At 35.1% G+C, this 19,200-nt stretch overlaps 2 protein-coding genes across 3 annotated transcripts in view; both read left to right on the forward strand.

Moving 5' to 3' along the window:
• The first annotated feature begins 432 nt into the window (after nt 1–432).
• The window catches only part of LOC131017211 (uncharacterized), a 47,248-nt gene continuing 28,480 nt past the window's right edge, over nt 433–19,200 (forward strand). The window contains exons 1-6 of one of the 2 annotated variants that reach the window (XM_057945949.1): nt 434–747; nt 824–898; nt 1,836–1,924; nt 2,339–2,423; nt 2,645–2,726; nt 5,573–7,766. In XM_057945949.1, the coding sequence (XP_057801932.1) occupies nt 577–747; nt 824–898; nt 1,836–1,924; nt 2,339–2,423; nt 2,645–2,726; nt 5,573–5,586 (516 nt within the window). In that variant the 5' untranslated portion in view covers nt 434–576 and the 3' untranslated portion in view covers nt 5,587–7,766. Of the gene's footprint in view, nt 748–823; nt 899–1,835; nt 1,925–2,338; nt 2,424–2,644; nt 2,727–5,572; nt 7,767–19,200 lie in introns of those variants that run through there. The other variant, XM_057945948.1, reaches the window with a different exon arrangement.
• Nucleotides 6,720–10,818, forward strand: LOC131017201 (disease resistance protein RPH8A-like). Its single transcript, XM_057945936.1, has 2 exons — nt 6,720–7,629; nt 8,965–10,818. Exons 1-2 carry the CDS (start codon nt 6,720–6,722, stop codon nt 10,677–10,679), a joined length of 2,625 nt encoding a protein of 874 aa, XP_057801919.1. The 3' UTR covers nt 10,680–10,818.

The following is a 19,200-nucleotide window of genomic DNA, read 5'->3' on the forward strand; positions in this document are numbered from 1 at the left end:
CACAGTTATCTTTTATAACACAATTCATGAGCATAAAGGTTGAAAACCACATGTCACAGAGATGTTTCAATCAGTTGTCTTTGCTTTTTCAAAAGGCTTTACCGAATGATAACAACTATCCCGACGACTTTTATAGTGCGAAGAGAAATCTGTGCGGTTTGGGTTTGCCAGTAGAGAATATCGATTGCTGTGTGACGAAGTCGTCGTTTGAGCTTCGTGTAAATAAATTTATCATGTGCCTACAACTAAGTTAGTTAGCAGTAAGTGTAAAGTCGAATCCACATGAAACTGAGTGGAAGAAAGCTAATGAAATGTCCAACAAAATACATAAAATATGGATTACATTTATAATCACTCGAAAAAAATATATCAATGTGGGCCACCTCAACAAAGTCTGGCCCAAATTCCTCTTAAAGAAATTTCTAACAAACCCTTAAAGAAAAGCCCAAACAAAACAAACGAATACAGAAAGCAAAGAGCGGCAAATCTGCTGCTTCTCTGAGGTCTTCTCCGTTTGCGCCACCTGCAAAGAGGAATTCCGTCTCTCTCTCTCTAACTCTTAAGGAAAAGAACACAATGAAGGAGAGAGAAGAAGAGAATTTCGTGACGCCGGGTGATATGCTGGGGAAAGCTCTAGAGTTGAAACCTGGCTACGGCGCTTACTTCTCGTCCCACGATAAAGCCATATACGCCTCTCTCACTGGATTCCGCTCTCTCACTCCTGCCCCTCCCGACTCCGACGATCCGGTAATCAAATGCCATAATTTTTTATTGGATTGAATATTCAATTTTTTTTATTTTTTTGTGGATTTTTGTTTGTTAGAGGGCGACGGTGGAGGTGAAGGGCCACAAGGCACACGGTCCGGTGCCGGAGCCCGGAGTTGTTGTTACTGCAAGAGTAAGATTTTTCAATCTGCTGATTTATTTTTATTTATTTTTTTGTTATGGAAGTTTAGTCGAATATTAGAAAGACTGATTTTGGTTTGTTTATGAGCTGAGTTAGAGCTTAATTTAGCTAACATTTTGAAGTCTTAGGGCTTATAGATGTTCTAACGGTATATAAGATGTAATTTCTCAAGAACTTATAACTTGTTAAAATGTTTGCATAATTGACCTCTACAGATAGAATTGTGAGTTATAGAGATGAAATCGGAAGGATATATATTGAAAATAAAAAATCGCAGTAGGATTATTTTGTAAAATGATTGTTGCTTATAAGGTTATGAAAAACTTAATTGGGGTTGGAGAACTTATTTTTGTGGAGCTTATTTTGTCAAACACTTCTCAAAAGCTTATAAGTTGTTTTAAGGAGCTTATAAGCTCAGCCATACACCTCCTTAGTAGCCTCTTCAAATATAATCAACTTTGTATTCCTTCAAAATTGAATTATTTCTTCTAAAAATGTAATGTGCATACTATTATCTAGTTGATAGTCTTATATTTACAAGCTAACGAACGAGCCGAATGTTGTCAAGCTTAATTTCAAGTTGCGTATTTTAGCTCGGCTCATTTATTGATCTATCTATTGAGTTTGAGTTTATTTGTTTTTGCTTATGTCAATACTGCTGAAATGATTAGGATGCCTAGAGTAGTGCACAACTAGCTTGTTTTTGGAATTTGAGTTTTTAAAGGGAATCTAGTGAGATGTGGTAGGGAAGTTGGATTTTGCATGGTTCTATTCTATATGCATTCCACGAGTTTATAGGCTGAATCCATTTGTTAAGCGCTTTGGTTTTAGAAAGCGATCATAGTTAAGAAGAGGTTGCTGATTGCAAGTTGTGCAAACTTGAGACGGTTCTGATTATGCTTATGTTTATTCCTTGTCCTTGTGACAGGTTACGAAGGTTATGGCTAAAATGGCTTCCGCAGATATAGTATGTGTGCGGCCCAAGTCGGTACGAGAAAAATTCACGGGCATCATTAGGTATGCGAAATAACTTTTACTCTTTTAGGCATTGTTGGCTTTTCTCTCGACTAATTGTCATTGAGACCTTTTCTCAATTCTACCCCGGTTCATCCGGAGGAATTTCTGGGGCATCTAGTTGACCAAACCCTGGCCCGTCTGACAATTGGTCAACTTGAGGCGAAAATGGTGGGGATAGGGCACAAAAAAGTCTCTCAAAATAAACTTCTGGGGTAAAGGCGCAGGCCAAAGGCACGGGATAATTTATTTACTCGAAAGAAGACAGTTAATGCATGATATCTTCAGTGCGATTTTTTCACTTTCCAATTACTGGCATTGCTTTTATTTTGAGTGCTATGGATGATGAGTACCTTGTCTTGGAATCACTGAAAGAAGTCCGAGGGTGTTTGTCACTAATTTTTAAACATACGACAGGCAACAAGATGTCAGAGCGACGGAGATTGACAAAGTAGAAATGCACTCCTCTTTCCGTCCTGGCGACATAGTCAAAGCTTTAGTTGTATCCTCCATACCAGACCAACATATTTATTTTTCGATAAATGATGACACTTTTATATGCAAAACCTTTGTTAGATCAAATCTACACGTGTTACTCTCTGTTTTTCTCGATCCCAATCTTTGAAATGGTTTAAAATTCAGTTTGCCAATTGAGTTGATAATCACTGATTTTATTATTCGGCATCATTGTTATGTTATCCTTAATGTTTCTCCCTTGAAAAGCTGTCCCTTGGTGATGCTCGAGCTTATTATTTGTCGACTGCAAAGAATGAACTCGGTGTGGTTTCAGCAGAAAGTGTTGCTGGTACGAACATCTCTCTCCACTTTCATTTATAGTAATAGGGTCCACAAACTCTACTCACAACAATAGTGAGACTCAAGCTTCACTTACAACAATATCCACTATTATTCATCACTTTCTTAAAACTTGTGTTGTCCACATGCAAAGTGGAAACCGTATTGTGGATGAAGGGAGTATAAGATTATGAAAATATATTAGGATATATTTTTTTTTTGAGTAAGTTGTTGAAACTTATTTTTACACAACTTAAGTTGTTTAGAAGTTTATTTTATCAAATAATTTGAAGGCCTTATAAACTATTTTAAAAAGGTTATAAGCTCAGTCAAACACCTCTTAGTCTCGGAATACTGCCCCGTATATAATTAGTCTGGCCTTATAAGTCTTGGTATCCCTTTATAACAAAATCAATTTCAAACTAATTTAATCTTTGAGCAATCTCAAGATCATTTAATCTTGATAATGAGATGTAGGTTTATATTTTTTATTTTGGGTGGGGGGAGAAGGTTATGAATTTTAATCTCACTCACATTTTAAATTTGAACGCTCTATTAATAAACCTCACAAACTAGGATGTGACCATAACGAAAATGTATGATGTTTAGTCACAAACCAATGGTAATCTAATTAAGCACATATGGACTCGCAAAGTATTCGTATACATGAATTAATTAGGCCCAAGTCAAGAGATTAATATATAGTCCTATACAAACTGTAAACATTTTCTTCAATTCCAAAAATCCAAACTTTGATTCAATAATAATAATAATAATAAAAGTATATATATTATCAGAATATTAGTTATAATATTTGCAAAATACTCGTTAAACCATTTTAAAAATATTAACAGTTTTCGAAAATCACGATCATACAAGTATATGCATCAAATAAATTGGCATTGCAAATTAAATTAAAAAAAATACTAGTAAAAGGAATTGGAAAAAAATTGGGGCAATTGTTGTTAAATATTGTTGTTAAATACACATACTTTTATCAAATTTTAGTTTTGCACATGAAATAAAAGATCAACCTTCAAATACACATATTTTTCAATTATTTTGATTTATCACACAATTGTTAATTTTCGGTGAATTTACACCATCATGACTAGTTGAAGTGACTTATTAACAATGACGGATCCACCATGAGGCGGTGGGGGTATAGTTGTACCCCCAATTTCTTTTTTTAATAATATTAAATATATTATTTAGTGAGCTTCAAAAAAAAATATATATTATTTAGTGTATTTTGTATCCCCAATAATCTAACCGTGAGAATAGCGAGTCCCTCTAATTCTCCATTCTTAAATTGTATTTGGGCTTCGACGGTTGGGCCCAATTTAATTTTTTAATTTCTTTAAATTGAGGACCCCAAATTGATTATTAAAGCGTGACTTTACTTTGATGAAAAATGAGAGAAAAAATAGATTTTTTTTTTTTTATCATTTTCACATGTTTATTATGATGGAAAATTTTCCTTAGACATGATGAAATATTTTCTCGGGCAGCCTCTTTTCAATCATTTTCTTTCCAATGTTGGATAATATTATCCTAAGGTAGGAGTGTGAAAATATTTTTCAACATTTACTCATCTTTTCATCTCTAATAAACATATGATAAAAGAATAAGAAAATGATAATATTTTTTTCACATTTTCTTATCCATTCTTTTCTAATAAAAATTTTACAACCAAAATAAAGGCACCCTAAGAAAAATGGTGGCTATAGAGTGTGAATAGTAGCATATATAGATTAACTAATAAAGATAAAAAGTAGTTAAACTTACAATTTTTTATCCTTCAAATTTTCAAGTATTGATTTATCAATTTGATATATTCATGAAAGATATGAGAAGAGATTATGAATTTTAAAATTTGGATAATATTAGTTCTCTTTCGATGAAGTTTGTTGAAACAAAAAGACATATTATAACTCATCCACCGATGTTTTTGCTAATTAAGTTGGTGTTGATTTTTTCGGTTGCCGTTACAAATGTAAAGAGAGTATTTTTTGAAAAGACTTATGTAAAGAATAAGTTGCACAATAGAAATGGGAAATCAAGTTTTAAATGATTGTTTGGTCACTTTTATTGAGAAATATATGCTTCTATAAGTCTTCGATGATGAAATTGTCAAACGTTTTGAAGAAATGAAGACTTGTCGAAAAATAAACTACATATATAATATTTTCTTTTGTATCTTTGAACAATATTTTACGATACACTATTTTTAACATTAAAGTATCTTTTATATTTATATTTATGAGATTATTTTTTCGTATTCACAATTTAAAAATCTTGGATCCGCCACTGCATATTAAATTATCGTGGCTAGCTAAATGACATAGACATTCACCTATGTTGTTTAATACATCAATCCTTCAAGCTATGTAAATATTTCAAGCTCTTACCTCAACATTAATTTGGAGATAATTTATCGAAAATTAACAATTATGCGAAATATCAAAATAATTGGAAGTTTCCTTAAAATTGGAAGTCAGTGTATTTGAAATTATAATTTTGAGTTCATAAATCAGAATTTGGTGCTTTGGTTAATCAAGTTGGGAAGTTGCATCAATTTCACTCTATTCTTTGTCTGTTTCTCTCTCACATTCTCTCTTCAACTTCTTTTGATCCTTTATTACAATTATACTGGACTTTGGATTGGGCCCTTATTCGAGCTGTTAATGGAAGTTTGAGGTATCGATGAATCGGCCTTATAATAGACATTCCTACATCTTATAATTCTCCATACTCGACATTGGATCAAATAAGTCTTCGAAGTCCAACAAATTTAAGTAATTAAATTAGAATTTCCAGATATGGCGCTTCGATCAATTTGCAGTTGTTGTACAGATCTCCAACTCTGAATTTCAGTGGTGCCGGGCGAATCGACGCAAGTGATGGCTGTCTGCTTGGAGAGGGTGAAGAGGAAGAGGAGTGGAAGGGGACACATGGCCTTCTGCTATTGGACTTTTGAAAATGTGGGACCCACATTAGAAATAATAATAATAAAAATTATAGAACTAACGGACGGGTAACAGTACTGCCTGCCATGTGGATTTAATTGTTTAAATTTGTGGACTTCAGAAGTTTATTTGATCCAATGTCGAGTATGAGGGTATATGCTCTAGGGTGTCTACCTTAGGGGTGCATTTGCACCTTGACCCTTTAATATAAGTACACATTGTAATTTTTTTAATCTATTTTGCAATTTTTTTAAAAAAAATACAAAAATTCTAAAAAAAATTAAAAAGTAGGTATAATGTGTAAAAAATAAAATAATCAAATACTATTTTTATTTTAAACACAAAAAATCAAATACATAAATTTAATTGTGATTATCTGCCATATTATGATTAGATGTGGCCAAACAACTTTTCCCTTTACTTTATACGGAGTATATTTTTAACATTTTCTTGGGGCCAATTAGTGCAGCACCATGTGCATAAAGGATGTGCCTTATCTCCCACGTACACTTTTACACACTTTTATATCTTTTCTTTTTCATATTTTACTATCCTACCTTTAAATTTGTCGGCCACTGACTTAAATAATTAAGCTTAGTTCCCTATGCAGAAAAGGGGAGGAACTCTACTCTGATCTTCTTCGGATTGAAGGGCTGAGATTGAGTTCATTTGATTGATATATAAGCTAATTCTTTGCAGTTAATTGAAATAGTTTTTCATTATCAGTTTACAACACGAGGAGAGAGAGAGAAGAATTGGAGAGGTAACTGAGATAGAGCTTGTGATTGCTTCTATGATTTCTGCCTATTATTCTCATTGTATTGTATCTGCACTTTGTTGATCTGTGAATAAAACGTTTCTTGAATTTCTTTCATTGCTCATCAAGAGTGTTGTGAGCTGATTTGGTAGCTGGTTTTCTTGAGTGTGTTGCTGCCGCTGCGTTGATTGTTGATTCTTGGAGCTGAGATCCAACAATGATTTATTGCTTAAGCCGACACCTAACTTAATTTGATCAAAATTTAGCAGTTATCATTATGGCAGCGGAGGCGGCGATCTCATCTCTGGTCGAACTACTGTGCGATCAGCTCATCCATAAGGTTAAATTCCTGCGAGGCGTCGAGGGAAAGGTGGAGTCGCTGAAAGCCGAGTTCAAGAGGATGCAATCCTTTCTGGAAGACGCCAACAAAAAGCAATTTCAAGACATGAGGGTGCGTAATTGGATCTCGGAGATCAGAGAGTTGGCTCAAGATGCCCAAGATACCATCGAGATGTTCCTTCTCAACGTTGAGAGTGCCAAGAATTGGGGGCTCTTCAAAAGATGTACAACCTTCCCGAAGCGTATGTATCACCTCTACGGAATTGGAGATGAGATTGAGTCGATCCTAACTAGGCTTGATGCCATTGACAAAAGCCGCGAGAGGTACGGGATCCAGGATCTCGGAGAGGCAGCCGAGTCATCATCGAGATCGGAAGTTGAATTGCGGCGGCGGTTGTGTAATTGGCAAAAGGACGAACATCTGGTGGGCGTTGAAGATGATGTGAAAAAGCTGCTGCAAGAATCGATTCTGTGTGAGGAGAAGAAAGGGCTTTCCATTACGGTGTTAGAGGGCATGGGCGGGATCGGGAAATCGACACTTGCCCGGGAAATATACAACCACCCCGACGTCGTTGCTGGTCCATTTGATCATCGTTGTTGGGTTGTGGTGTCGAGTGAATTTACACCACAAGAGACGATCAAGCAGCTTATCTTGGAGCTGTCGGGCTCTGACAAACAAAAGGTGCGTGAATTGGAGGAGTCAACCAAGGACAAGCTATATCTACTACAAAAGCTTAAAGAAATGCTTCATATGCAATTGGAGGGCAAATCATATTTCATAGTTCTGGATGATGTTTGGGAGAAGGAACATTTGGAATCTCTCATCACTGCTTTCCCAAATCAACAAGGTAACCATACCATTTATCCTATTTTAATTTGTTTTAAATCTTATTTTACTGGATATTTCTTCTCCACTTTCAATTTGTATGCTTTAATTTTGTGATAATTAATTATGGTTTATTCAATTCAATTTTTTTTAAACAATTTATTCAATCCAATTAAGGTAATGTAATTATTTTAACAATTAATTTTATTTTTGCTAGCTAACAAGCACCAATGCGTATTGTTTTATAATTATCCTGGGCTCGTTTGGTTTTCAGTAAATGATTATGTAGGATAATTTGTAACTAGGATATTTAGCGTGGATAATGACAGATTATTAATACTGAGTTGGTGTTTGCTATCATGGCTAAATACAGAATATCCTGGTTTAAGTTAATCCTAGGGGAGGTGGTATTATTAATCCTAAGAAATCTGGATTAATAATACTGGGTCGTGGGATTAAACCGGGTCATCCGCATTATTACTAAATAATACTCCCTCCGTCCCGATCAAGACGCTACATTTGCTTTTCGGCACGGGATTTAAGGAGTTTAGATTAATGTTTTAAGTGTATAATAATAAAGTGATAAAGTAAGAGAGAGAAAGTAATAAAGTGATAAAGTAAGAAAGAGAAAGTAATAAAGTGATAAAGTAGGAGAGAGAATGTAATAAAAAAAATACTTAATTAGTGTTAATTAAGTGTTTAAAATTCCTTATTTTTGCCAAATATAGAAATGTAGCATCTTCGTTGGGACGGCCCAAAAAGGAATATGTAGCATCTTGGGCGGGACGGAGGGAATATCAAACACTAGACTGATCTGTACTAAATTAGCTAATACAGTGTATTAGCCAATATCAAACACGTCCGAGTGAAATATTTTGGAGAAAAAGCCCAAATGATGGTCCAAATAATTATCGTATTTTATGTGCTTGATTTCATTTATTATTGATAAAAGTGTCAATTTTGTTGTTAATAAAACTATCATTTGTTGTGAGTAGTATCATTTACGTTGGTCGAGGTTACAGAAAAGGCAGTGGGGGCAGGCCGGACTCGATCTGGTCGGGCTATCTGGGCTGGGTAGAACCTATCCTCAGGGTGTGGATGGGTGTACATAAGACAAGCTCGCAACTTCATAGATTATTGCCTAAATCTACTTTCACAATGATATGAAAATGATTGAATATAATGCTCACTGTAGTTGCCATTTGGACACTCTTTTGAGGCAACACCCTATTTTAGCAAAAAATATATAATAGTTATAAAAACTATAGCCATATAGATAAAAATATAAAAATAGTAGCATTTCGAAATATTATTGTTGAGTTTTTTTGAATAAATCAGTCGTTACTCTGATGGACAGATAAAGCAAGTAGATTGTTGGTTACCACCCGCAACAAGATTATCACAAAATATGATCAATACATCCACAAGATGAGTCTCTTAGACTCCAAAAAAAGCTGGGAATTGTTGTTGAAGAAGGCATTCATTAGCAGCACAATTGGCAAATGTCCAGAAGAATTCGAGAGTGTGGGCACAGAAATCTTGCAAAAATGCGATGGTCTACCATTAGCTATCAGCGTGGTAGGAGGCTTACTCATGGAAACACAAACCAAGAGTGGATGGGAACAAGTTCTTAACCAATTAAACTCTTATTTGGGAAGGACTGAAAGCGGCGTATCAGCAATTTTGGAGTTGAGTTATCAGAATTTATCTCCCCAATTGAAATCATGCTTCTTGTGCCTAGCTTTTTTCAAAGAAGACTTTACTATCCCAACAAAAAGGCTAGTAAACATATGGGATGCACAAGGCTTGATCCAACAAGAAGGAAGCACAAGTATATTTGATGAGATAGGAAGAGGTTATTTAAATGAGCTGATCAATCGAAGCATGGTTCAAATTCAAGATCTAAAAATCTATGATCAAGTCAAAAGTTGTCGCCTCCATGATCTTGTTCGCGAGGTTTGCTTAAGAAAAGCAAAGGAGGAAATAGGTCTGGAGATAGTAAAGGGGGACGGAGGGATGTCATCAGAATCATCCAATAAGCCTCGCCATCGTGTTGTCTATGCCAAAAATCTTGAGACTTCCTCGTCGAATCAAAATAAGCATGTACGCTCTCTTTTCCTACTTAACGTCCATGATGAATATAGATGTATAACCACTCCATCTCATTACTGGAAGGGCTATCAACTCCTTAAGACAATCGAGCTTGACGCCACTGTCTTCAAAAGATTTCCCAACTCTTTTCGGTTATTGATTGGATTGAAGTGCTTGAGAATATACCCAGATTATTATGGAGCCCGCATAAAACTCCCATGCTGGTTTGATCATCTTAGAAACCTCGAGGTTGTTGAAATGAAATGGTGCCGGGTATATTTTCCAAGACTAGTTTCATTGAAAATGGACAAGCTACGCTACTTCATCAGCGCAGCTATTTTTCGTGGACCGACAAATAAAAACATGTGGAATAAAAATATTGAGTGTTTGAGAGGAATAAGGCACAAGGATTGGATGAAGTCAACTCTAACGAGTAGTTGCCATCTTCGTGAATTAGGCATACGTTTTGATGAAGAAAGAATAGAGCGTGAAGAGTTGATCAAAGCGAGAGCGTCATTGGAGAAGATGCAGAATCTTGTCATACTTCACTTTAGATGGCCGTATCCATATGCTATTGACATAGCATTAGTTGTGCCGCAGCTCGCCAATCTCACCAAACTTAAACTGGAAGGTAAGATGTCCAAATGTCCAAGTGCGAGTATGTTCCCTCCAAATCTTTCTCACCTCACATTGACGAGTTCCGAGCTAAATGATGATCCGATGGCAGAGCTGGGTAAGCTTCCAAAGCTTTTATTTCTCAAGGTACAATATGACGCTTACAGGGGTGAAACGATGCTAGTTTTGTGCGACGGGTTCCCCAGCCTCGAAGCCCTGGCTTTTCGAGATTGGTATGAACTGAAGAGCGTCTTCATAGAAGAAGGTGGAATGCCGAAGCTCAAACGTCTCCGAATCCGTGGATGCCCCAATCTGAACACTGGGAATCTATCGCAACACATCAACATAATTTACTCAATAAACTGATCAAGTTTACTTTACTCATCTTCTGTTATTCTTGTTTGTGTCTATGTGTAACAAGAAATGGAGTGTCTTGTGCTTGTTGAAACATTAATTTGTGTTCTACACTTTTGCACATTGATAAGGAAAATTTATTTTTCCCAAATTAACCTTAACGCATGGTAAATAATATACTAGCATTAAAATAAGGGTTAATAGCCAGAAAATACACGAACTTTCATCGGAATTGCATATTGCACACGACCTTCCAAAATAGCCCCATAATACACCACCTTTTAATTTAGTCGCAAATTGCATCATCAATCTACCCATCAGGTGGTGTAATTTGCGACTAAGTTAAAAGGTGGTGTATTATGGGGCTATTTTGGAAGGTCGTGTGCAATATGCAATTCCGATGAAAGTTCGTGTATTTTCTGGCTATTAACCCTTAAAATAATTACAATTTGCTATAAATATTATTATTTTAGCTCTTTTATTTTTAGATACTAGATTAATTAAGTGATTTTCCAATGCCATGTATAGGTCTTGAAATAATTAAAATAATTTAATTCTTAAACTTGACAGATAAATTGTAATTGGGGAACGTTGTTACCCATAGTAGTGGATAACCCGTCGAAATTCGACGAGTATCTTTTGACCTAGTTATTTTAAAGTTTTGATATATTAACAAATTCTTAAATAATTTATTATAAAGTGATAATATTAACACATTTAATTAAAATAAATGCCATGATAATTGAAATTTATTATTAAAAAATAAGTATACATTACATTTCAGACTATAATAAATATATATATTATAAAGTAGTTTTTTCGTTGCTTTTTCGACATCTATTTTTTGCAAGAAACAAAAAGAAGATAAATATATATTAAAATTTAATAGTATTTTTATACGGATAAACAACTAAAAAGTATACTAAGAAGTGCTTGCTTATTTTTTTATAAAATAAATTTAGATATCAAACGTTGTTTATCACATTAAAAAGTAAAGACAATTTGTTTTCACAAAATGTGACATGCAATTTGAAAGGTGCGTGCTTGAGCATCAACATATAAATGACGATAGACGATATCTAAATTTCAAATTCAAATTTAAATATATATTTTTCAAATTTAAAATTTAAATTTTAGATTAAGTGGTCTTTTTTAAAATAAATTTTAAAATGATTAAAATTTAAAATTTGAAAGATTAAGTAATCTTCTTTTAGAGAATGAATTACCTCACTTTCCAATCCATCTATTCTAATAATTGAGTAGCAATTTTTTCAGTAATTAAAGCACACAGTCCTCGGAACAATGTAAAAACGCCTACGCAGTCTCATCTTCCACAAGCACCTTCATGTAATATCTAAATAATAATTCAAAAAAGACAATAGATCAGTATGATTTGGATATTGTAAAATAAGAAAGAACTGAAAGTATAATTCATTTATCTTTATCAAAAATTTAATAATGAGATATAAAATAAATAGTCATTAAATGCATATAATAGTATTACGCTTTAACTTAGAAAAATAATAATAGGAAAATCTTATAAATTATAATGTTAGTTAAATTGGCTTATTGCACCTTTTGCAATGCGATATCCGACTTTACTTTCCTTTAAAACACTTTTATAGCCTCTTTTATTTATGCAGGTTTCGTAGTATCATGATTTTGTGGGGTAAAAATATTTTATTGTACCTTTACATAGGTGTCAACCAATAAATTGAGAGAGAAATAGTAAGATAAATACTTGTATTGTAATACTATTATGATCGAAACATCTCAATATGGATATTAATATGACCTTAAAAAAGCATGGATATTAATATTATTTTTATCTCATTTAAGTTTATGATGTCTTTAGTGGTTCTCACTAAAGAAGTATTGAACCACTTGTCATTTTTCAAATCTTGGGCACCGCCAGAAATATCAGTAGTCAACAAAATGTTAAGGCCATTTAAAAAATTTAAAATCACCAAAATGTAAGATAGTAATATTTAAACTAAGATAGAAAATCACTATAAAGTGTAAATCTAGTTGTTGACCTTTGAATAAAATCATTCACTTCCTTAATATCAGGTCAAATAAAAAATTGGTTTGTGTTGTTCATAGTGAAAACTTTTATTAACCCTATAATATAATGTTAAATGTGTTACACTACAAAAAAAGGGGCAAATACCGAGAAAAATTATCGAGGACACGCCGACCCTCGGTAATTACCGACTATTTACCGACGACAAAATAGATGGATCATATATAACACACTTACCGACGGCGGCGGCCGTCGATGATCTTACCGACGGCGACCACCGTTGGTGATTACCGGTGGCGTGGATCGTTGTCGGTGAATATTAATTTGTCATTTAATTATTGTGTTTTAATATTACCGATGTCGGCTGCCGTCGGTGATTACCGGCGGCCTGGGCTACCATCAGTGATCTTGATACGGGTCGGCTGGTACTGACGAAACATGCCGTCGGTAATATTATTTCGTCTCTGTCGCCGTTGATCGCCGCCGGGTAAGTCTCCCTCCCTTTCGTCTCTCTCTCTCTCTCTCAGTCGCTCTCTCTCTTACTCGCTCACTCTCTATTCTGTCCAGCCACCACCGCAACCGCGTCACCCCCCAACCGTCGTCGCGCCACCCCTGATCACCGTACACTCTCGCCAATTTTATTTATTTATTTATTTATTTACTATTATTCTTCATAGATAAATTTGTTAGATTAAGTATGAATAAGTAAATTTTAATTAATTTATAGCATGATTAAGTATGAATTTGTTAGATTAATTTATTTATTTTAGATAAATTAGTTAGATTAAGTATGATTAAGTATGAATAAGTAAGTTTGTTAGATAAGTAAATTTATTGTTATAAATTTGAATAAGTATGTTGATAAATGTTTAAGTATATGCTAGTATGTGTTTAGGATAAAATGATTACATATATGCTACAATATTGTGGGATAGATTTAATCAATTTCTTAAGGATCGTCTAATACCCGGGCTTTTTTTAACTTGTTTAATTGCTTAAGTTTGAATAATTAAGGTTTAGCTCCCTTCTTTAATTTTATAGAGATATGAGAAGTTATTTAGAATTTTTCTTTATTATTATTACAGTTGTTGAGAAGTCAATATTTTTTATATCTAGATGATATGAGATTTTATATCCGTATTTGAGTATGAGTATTTGAATAATTTGAGATAATTATTTGAATAAGAATGATGAACTCGAAAATGAGATATGAGTCCGTTAAGATATTTTTGAAATTTTAACTTTTTTTTTACGATGAATAGTATAATTGTTATTTAGTCTTTTTGCCGACTTTCAAAATCTTAAGTGCGCGTCGTCGAGAAATATTCTTAGTTTTTCGTTACGAGTTCAATAATGAAAGTTTTTATTTTTGGAAGACGAGTGAATAGTAAACCGAAATTTATCGATAAACGAATAGAGCTCGTTTATTAGAATTTCGAGAATGAGCTTGCGTTTTCTATATTTATATAGAATTACGAGTGTAATGAAAGTGAGTGGGAGTTGAGAGGGCGAGTAACGAAGAGTATGGATAGTTAATCGTTAAATCGAAACGAAACGAGTTATTTAACGATTAATAAAATGATTAAATTCCTAAATATCTACCTACCCCTACCCTAACCACCCCCCCCCCCCTCCCCAACCTCCCAAAGCCCCATTCCCTTAATATCTCGGCTGATATTCAGCCAAACACTTAATCACTTTAATCACACAAGCACTAACACCTAAAACACACACAACACTCACGCCTTTTTCCTTTAAAGCTTGGGTGGAGTTTTTTAGCTCCGTTTTGAGCGAGGAGACGAGCCTCGATCATCTTTTCGAATACATATCTAGGTAGGTGTCATCTCTACCTCCATTTTGATGGTTAGATTTTTGAGTTTAGTCGACGTCGAAAAACGTCGATTTCTCGACTTTATTTTGAAACGATGTCGGATCGTCGTGAATTTTTAATATGTTGTTCATAGGGGTATGCTAGGATTGTTATATATTAAATTCGTATTTTTCCAAGCACGGAATTTGTATGAGTTTTTAGAGCATGATTATTTAAATTCGTGACGCTTGGGACGTTGCATGATGAATATTATTGCATATATGTGTTCTACGATATCACATGAGCATGCTATATTAATTTGGTAATTTTTGAAAAATGCTAGAAACGGGAAGAATGAGGACCGAATGATTTGATGCCCAGATATGGATAATTGAGTCTTAATTGAGTTAATTTGAGCATGCCAATATGTTTAGAATAATTAAAAGTATTTGTATTTATATTTTGGGAATTTATTTTCATTATATACAAATTTTCTAATTATTCGATGATTTACTAGATTGAAATATGTAGAGTATGTGAAGTCATGTAAATAAACTAACACTTCATATGAGTTAATGATATGTTAGTATGACTACATGAATTATTTAAGTATTTATGAGATGAGCATAAGTAAGTTATTGAGCTTTTTGAGTTTGCATAAGAAATGCATATGAAATAGCCAAGTATGAGAATTGCACGAGTTAGATTTATTATATTTAAATGAGATAAATAAACTAGAGAAGCATGTTAATTAATTTAAGTTGGAATTTAGTATTTAATTACTAAGTCCGAGATTTAGTTGAGAATTTTGAGCATATTAAATTGTTAAGATATAATTTATTATTTGAGTTTGATATCAATTATGTGTCTAAATGGAGTGAGTGTGAGAGTTATGATTAACGCACATAAATATTGGTATCTGACATTCGAATATTTGGTTTCGAGTATAAATGATAGTTGACTGATAAAGAGTCTTTGATGTTTTTAAATTGTTGGTTTGTGTTGATGAGATGTCAAGATGTTAAGTTTTGAGTGGAGAGACGAGTTCGCGTGGTGGGATTCCCGCGTTGAAATCTCGTGGCTGACGCTATGTACGAAGAGGTCATGCTGAAATTATTAGTGAATATTTTGATATATCATCAAATTATCATTATAATTTCTTATTGAAATTAGGATTTGAGCATAGTCAATTCCTGTTGACTTGTAACTCAAATACCTGCCTAATGGAAAGTTTAACTTCCAAATAGGTTAATGGCTATAATTATTGATAACTTAGAAAAATGAACATTAGAGATACTAATGTTTCATAAAAGAGTTTAGAATAATAATTGAGTTTTCTTTTTAATGACCCTTCTTCTCATCGATTCTTCATAACGATGAAGGTCATTTTGGGGAGTAAAGACGTGGGGGAGAGAGTGATATTCCCCGTTGATACAAAGACACAACGAGGTGGGCTTTTCTACGCTAAAATAAAGATGTTTACGCGTTTTATGTATTGATTTATGATTGAACTGAAAATCTATTTTGAAGTTATTGCATTGCCAAAATATTTGAGATTTTAGTATGTTATCTATCTGTCTGAGCATAATGATATCGGTTCTACACGAGGTAGAATTAGTGTACACGGTAATCGTGAGTCAGCTTTCAGGTTGGCCGATTACAGTGCTGCAGAGGGAGGCCTCTCTCTCAGTACATGAGTTAACAGATATGGTACTTACTTGAGAACATAGACTGGCCAGTCAACTTTGAGAAATGAAAATGAGTTTAGTGAACATAAGGCTTTTAGACAAATCCCTTATGTTTTGTTTAAGAATGACAATGACAATATTTATAGCTTTATAAGCATGAGATGCTTGCATGTGTTCACTGAGTGCTTTTGTACTCAGCCCTGCATATGTTTTCTAACTGTTCAGGTTGAACCGATGTGGTGATGGTGCTGTAATGAGCGGAGTCCCCAGGGTTGTTAATAAATAAAGTTAACCTGTCTAGAATATGTCTTCATAGTTCATACATATGTCTCCGCTGCAAAATACTTTTGATGTTATGTTATGTCGTCCTTTGAGTCTTAAGAGAATGGTTTCCTATGATATATAACTTGAATTAATGTTATTAATTGAGTTTTATGTCATCTTTCATAGACTGTTTAATTGAGCATTAATGAGTAATTATGATGAGTTTTCTTAAGTTAAGTAACTTTTACGGTTCCAAATGACGCCCCTTTCTTCCCCTTATTCTTTAATCTCATCCCTAATCGTAGACCACTCGGCTTAACTATCCTTAGTTAAGGCAGGCTGCGACAGATCGTCTCCCTTTGGGATAGAAATTAATAACTTTTTACAGATCTTCTCCCAACAAATGATTGCTTTTAATTTGATTATTGTATCTTTTATTGCTTGAACAATTGGGGGCCGGGTAGACCTAGTAAATTAGAACCATTGTGGTTAACATAGTTGCTGGTAGAGTCGAGCACTTGGTAGTTATGATAGTGGAGTTATGTTGCCGAAATTTCGTTTGATTCAAGTAGTTTATGATATATATTTTTTTTCAATTAGAATGGATGAGGATGATGAGTCATACAATAACTACAAAAGGATGGTGTATGATCATGTTGGTCCTAGTAATATTGAATATCCTCCAAATCTCGAGGAGCCGCCCAATCCTGTCCCTCAACAAATTTATAACATGTTGAACTCAGCCGATAATCCATTATACCCTGCCTGTGATACTTACTCACAGTTATCCTTTATGACACAATTCATGAGCATAAAGGTTGAAAACCACATGTTAGAGAGATGTTTCAATCAGTTATCTTCGCTTTTTCAAAAGGCTTTACCGAAGGATAACAACTGTCCCGACAACTTCTATAGTACGAAGAGAAATCTACGCGGTTTGGATTTGCCAGTAGAGAAGATCGATTGTTATGTGACGAAGCCGTCGTTTAAGCTTCGTGCAAATAAATTTATCATGTGCCTACAACTAGGTTAGCTAGCAGTAAGTCCAGAGTCGAATCTACAAGGAACTGAGTGTAATCTCTCCTGCAAGAGTGTCACTAAAAATGATTTTGTTTCTGATGGTTCTGACCACAACTTGTTTATGGGCATAACAAGGTTTCGGACCAAACTAAAATTACAAAAGTAACTTGATCAAATAGCAAAACGATTCTGACTTGAGTTTGACTCACTAAACATGAACTAGACACTCAGTCATTGGTTCAAAGATATTTCACTACACTTGTATACCAGTTAGTTATAGGCAAAAGATAGCTACACCCCCAATTGTCATGCGTCACGCACGTAATAGTCCTCTGCCCAATCTATCCTTTCAGTACATATATAACCCCTTAGAAGTTATCAGCTAATGGAAGTTAACTATCACAAGGAACATCCATTCCCTACGTTGGCCTCTCGCTTGAGAGTGTTTTGCCCAAGATGCATTAAGATTTAGGGGGTGTATTCGTTGTGGATTTCCACAGACTTTAAAAAGTCCATGGAATTTAAATTCCATGGAATTCACATAGATTCCAGACGGCTTTCAAAGAATTCGTGGTTGGATTTCACCCCGATTTTCACTGATTTTCGAAGACTTTACGGGATAATTTTGGAATTGAATTCCATAAAACCAACGCCCGCTGAGTCCCAGCACCGCTGGAAACCCAGCGACCGCTGGGTTCCAGCGACCGCTGGGAATTAACTATCAGAATGCGGATATCATGGTAGATGAGACATTGAATAGCTCAGACACCACACCCTTCTGGACCAAGTGTTCAGTATTGCAATTGTGACATTCTTTGAATAGAAAATCTTAAGCCATGGTCTTATTAGTGTCATCAACTCGTAAGCCTAAAAAACTACCTGATTCAACAATTCCATGAGAATTCGTTGGACCTCTCTATCAGCTCCTGTTTGAGCATCAAATCTTGTAGTAGCACTTGCATCTACCTCATCAATGAAAACTATGGCAGGTGCATTTTCTTTTGCGAGACGAAATACATCACGAACCATTCGAGGACCTTGCACGTATCATTACAAAAACGTTAACCTACATTTTCCAATCAGTTCTCTGCCGAGCGCCGCTACCTCTCCCGTTCCGACTGACTGCAGTTGATGGATCAGTTCAACCGCATCTTGTGCTCCGCAATTCTCACTCTCCAACCATTCCTGCAACTCAAGTATCAGCCCATCGATGATCACACCCAGTCCCTCTTCGCAACCCATCCCGCTGCAATGTGCGTCGCCGTCGCCAGCTCCGTCGTCTTATTCTTCGCCTACGCCGCCGTGCTCCGCTTCCCTCTCCACCGCTTCGCCTCTCTCGCTCATCACGTGCTGCTTTACTCCGGCTGCATTGCGGTGGCGTCTCTGGCGGCCGTGATGCTCCCCGACACGGCGAGACCTTTCGTTTACGCCGTCTTCAGACTGATCGCCGCCGCCGTGTTGCTGTATTTCTTCGGACTGAGCACATAGACTATTTTGTGAAGAAGGCTTCGACTCTTAAGGGCCCGGCACTAGCAAACATCGTCGTTGAGGCCACTTCGCACCCCTTCCTCTTTGCTTTCTCTGAGATTCTCGCTGTTCCTAGTATTCTCGAGGTAAGTGTAGCTTCTTTTAGGATTAGTGGTGCTTGAAGATTTTAATTTTCCAGCGCTCGTTGAGTTCTGTTAGTGAGGTGAGGATAATCACCAATATCCTCTGTTCCAGCGCTCG

The sequence above is a fragment of the Salvia miltiorrhiza genome, chromosome 3, assembly GCF_028751815.1.
Source record: "Salvia miltiorrhiza cultivar Shanhuang (shh) chromosome 3, IMPLAD_Smil_shh, whole genome shotgun sequence".
NCBI classification, from domain to species: domain Eukaryota; kingdom Viridiplantae; phylum Streptophyta; class Magnoliopsida; order Lamiales; family Lamiaceae; genus Salvia; species Salvia miltiorrhiza.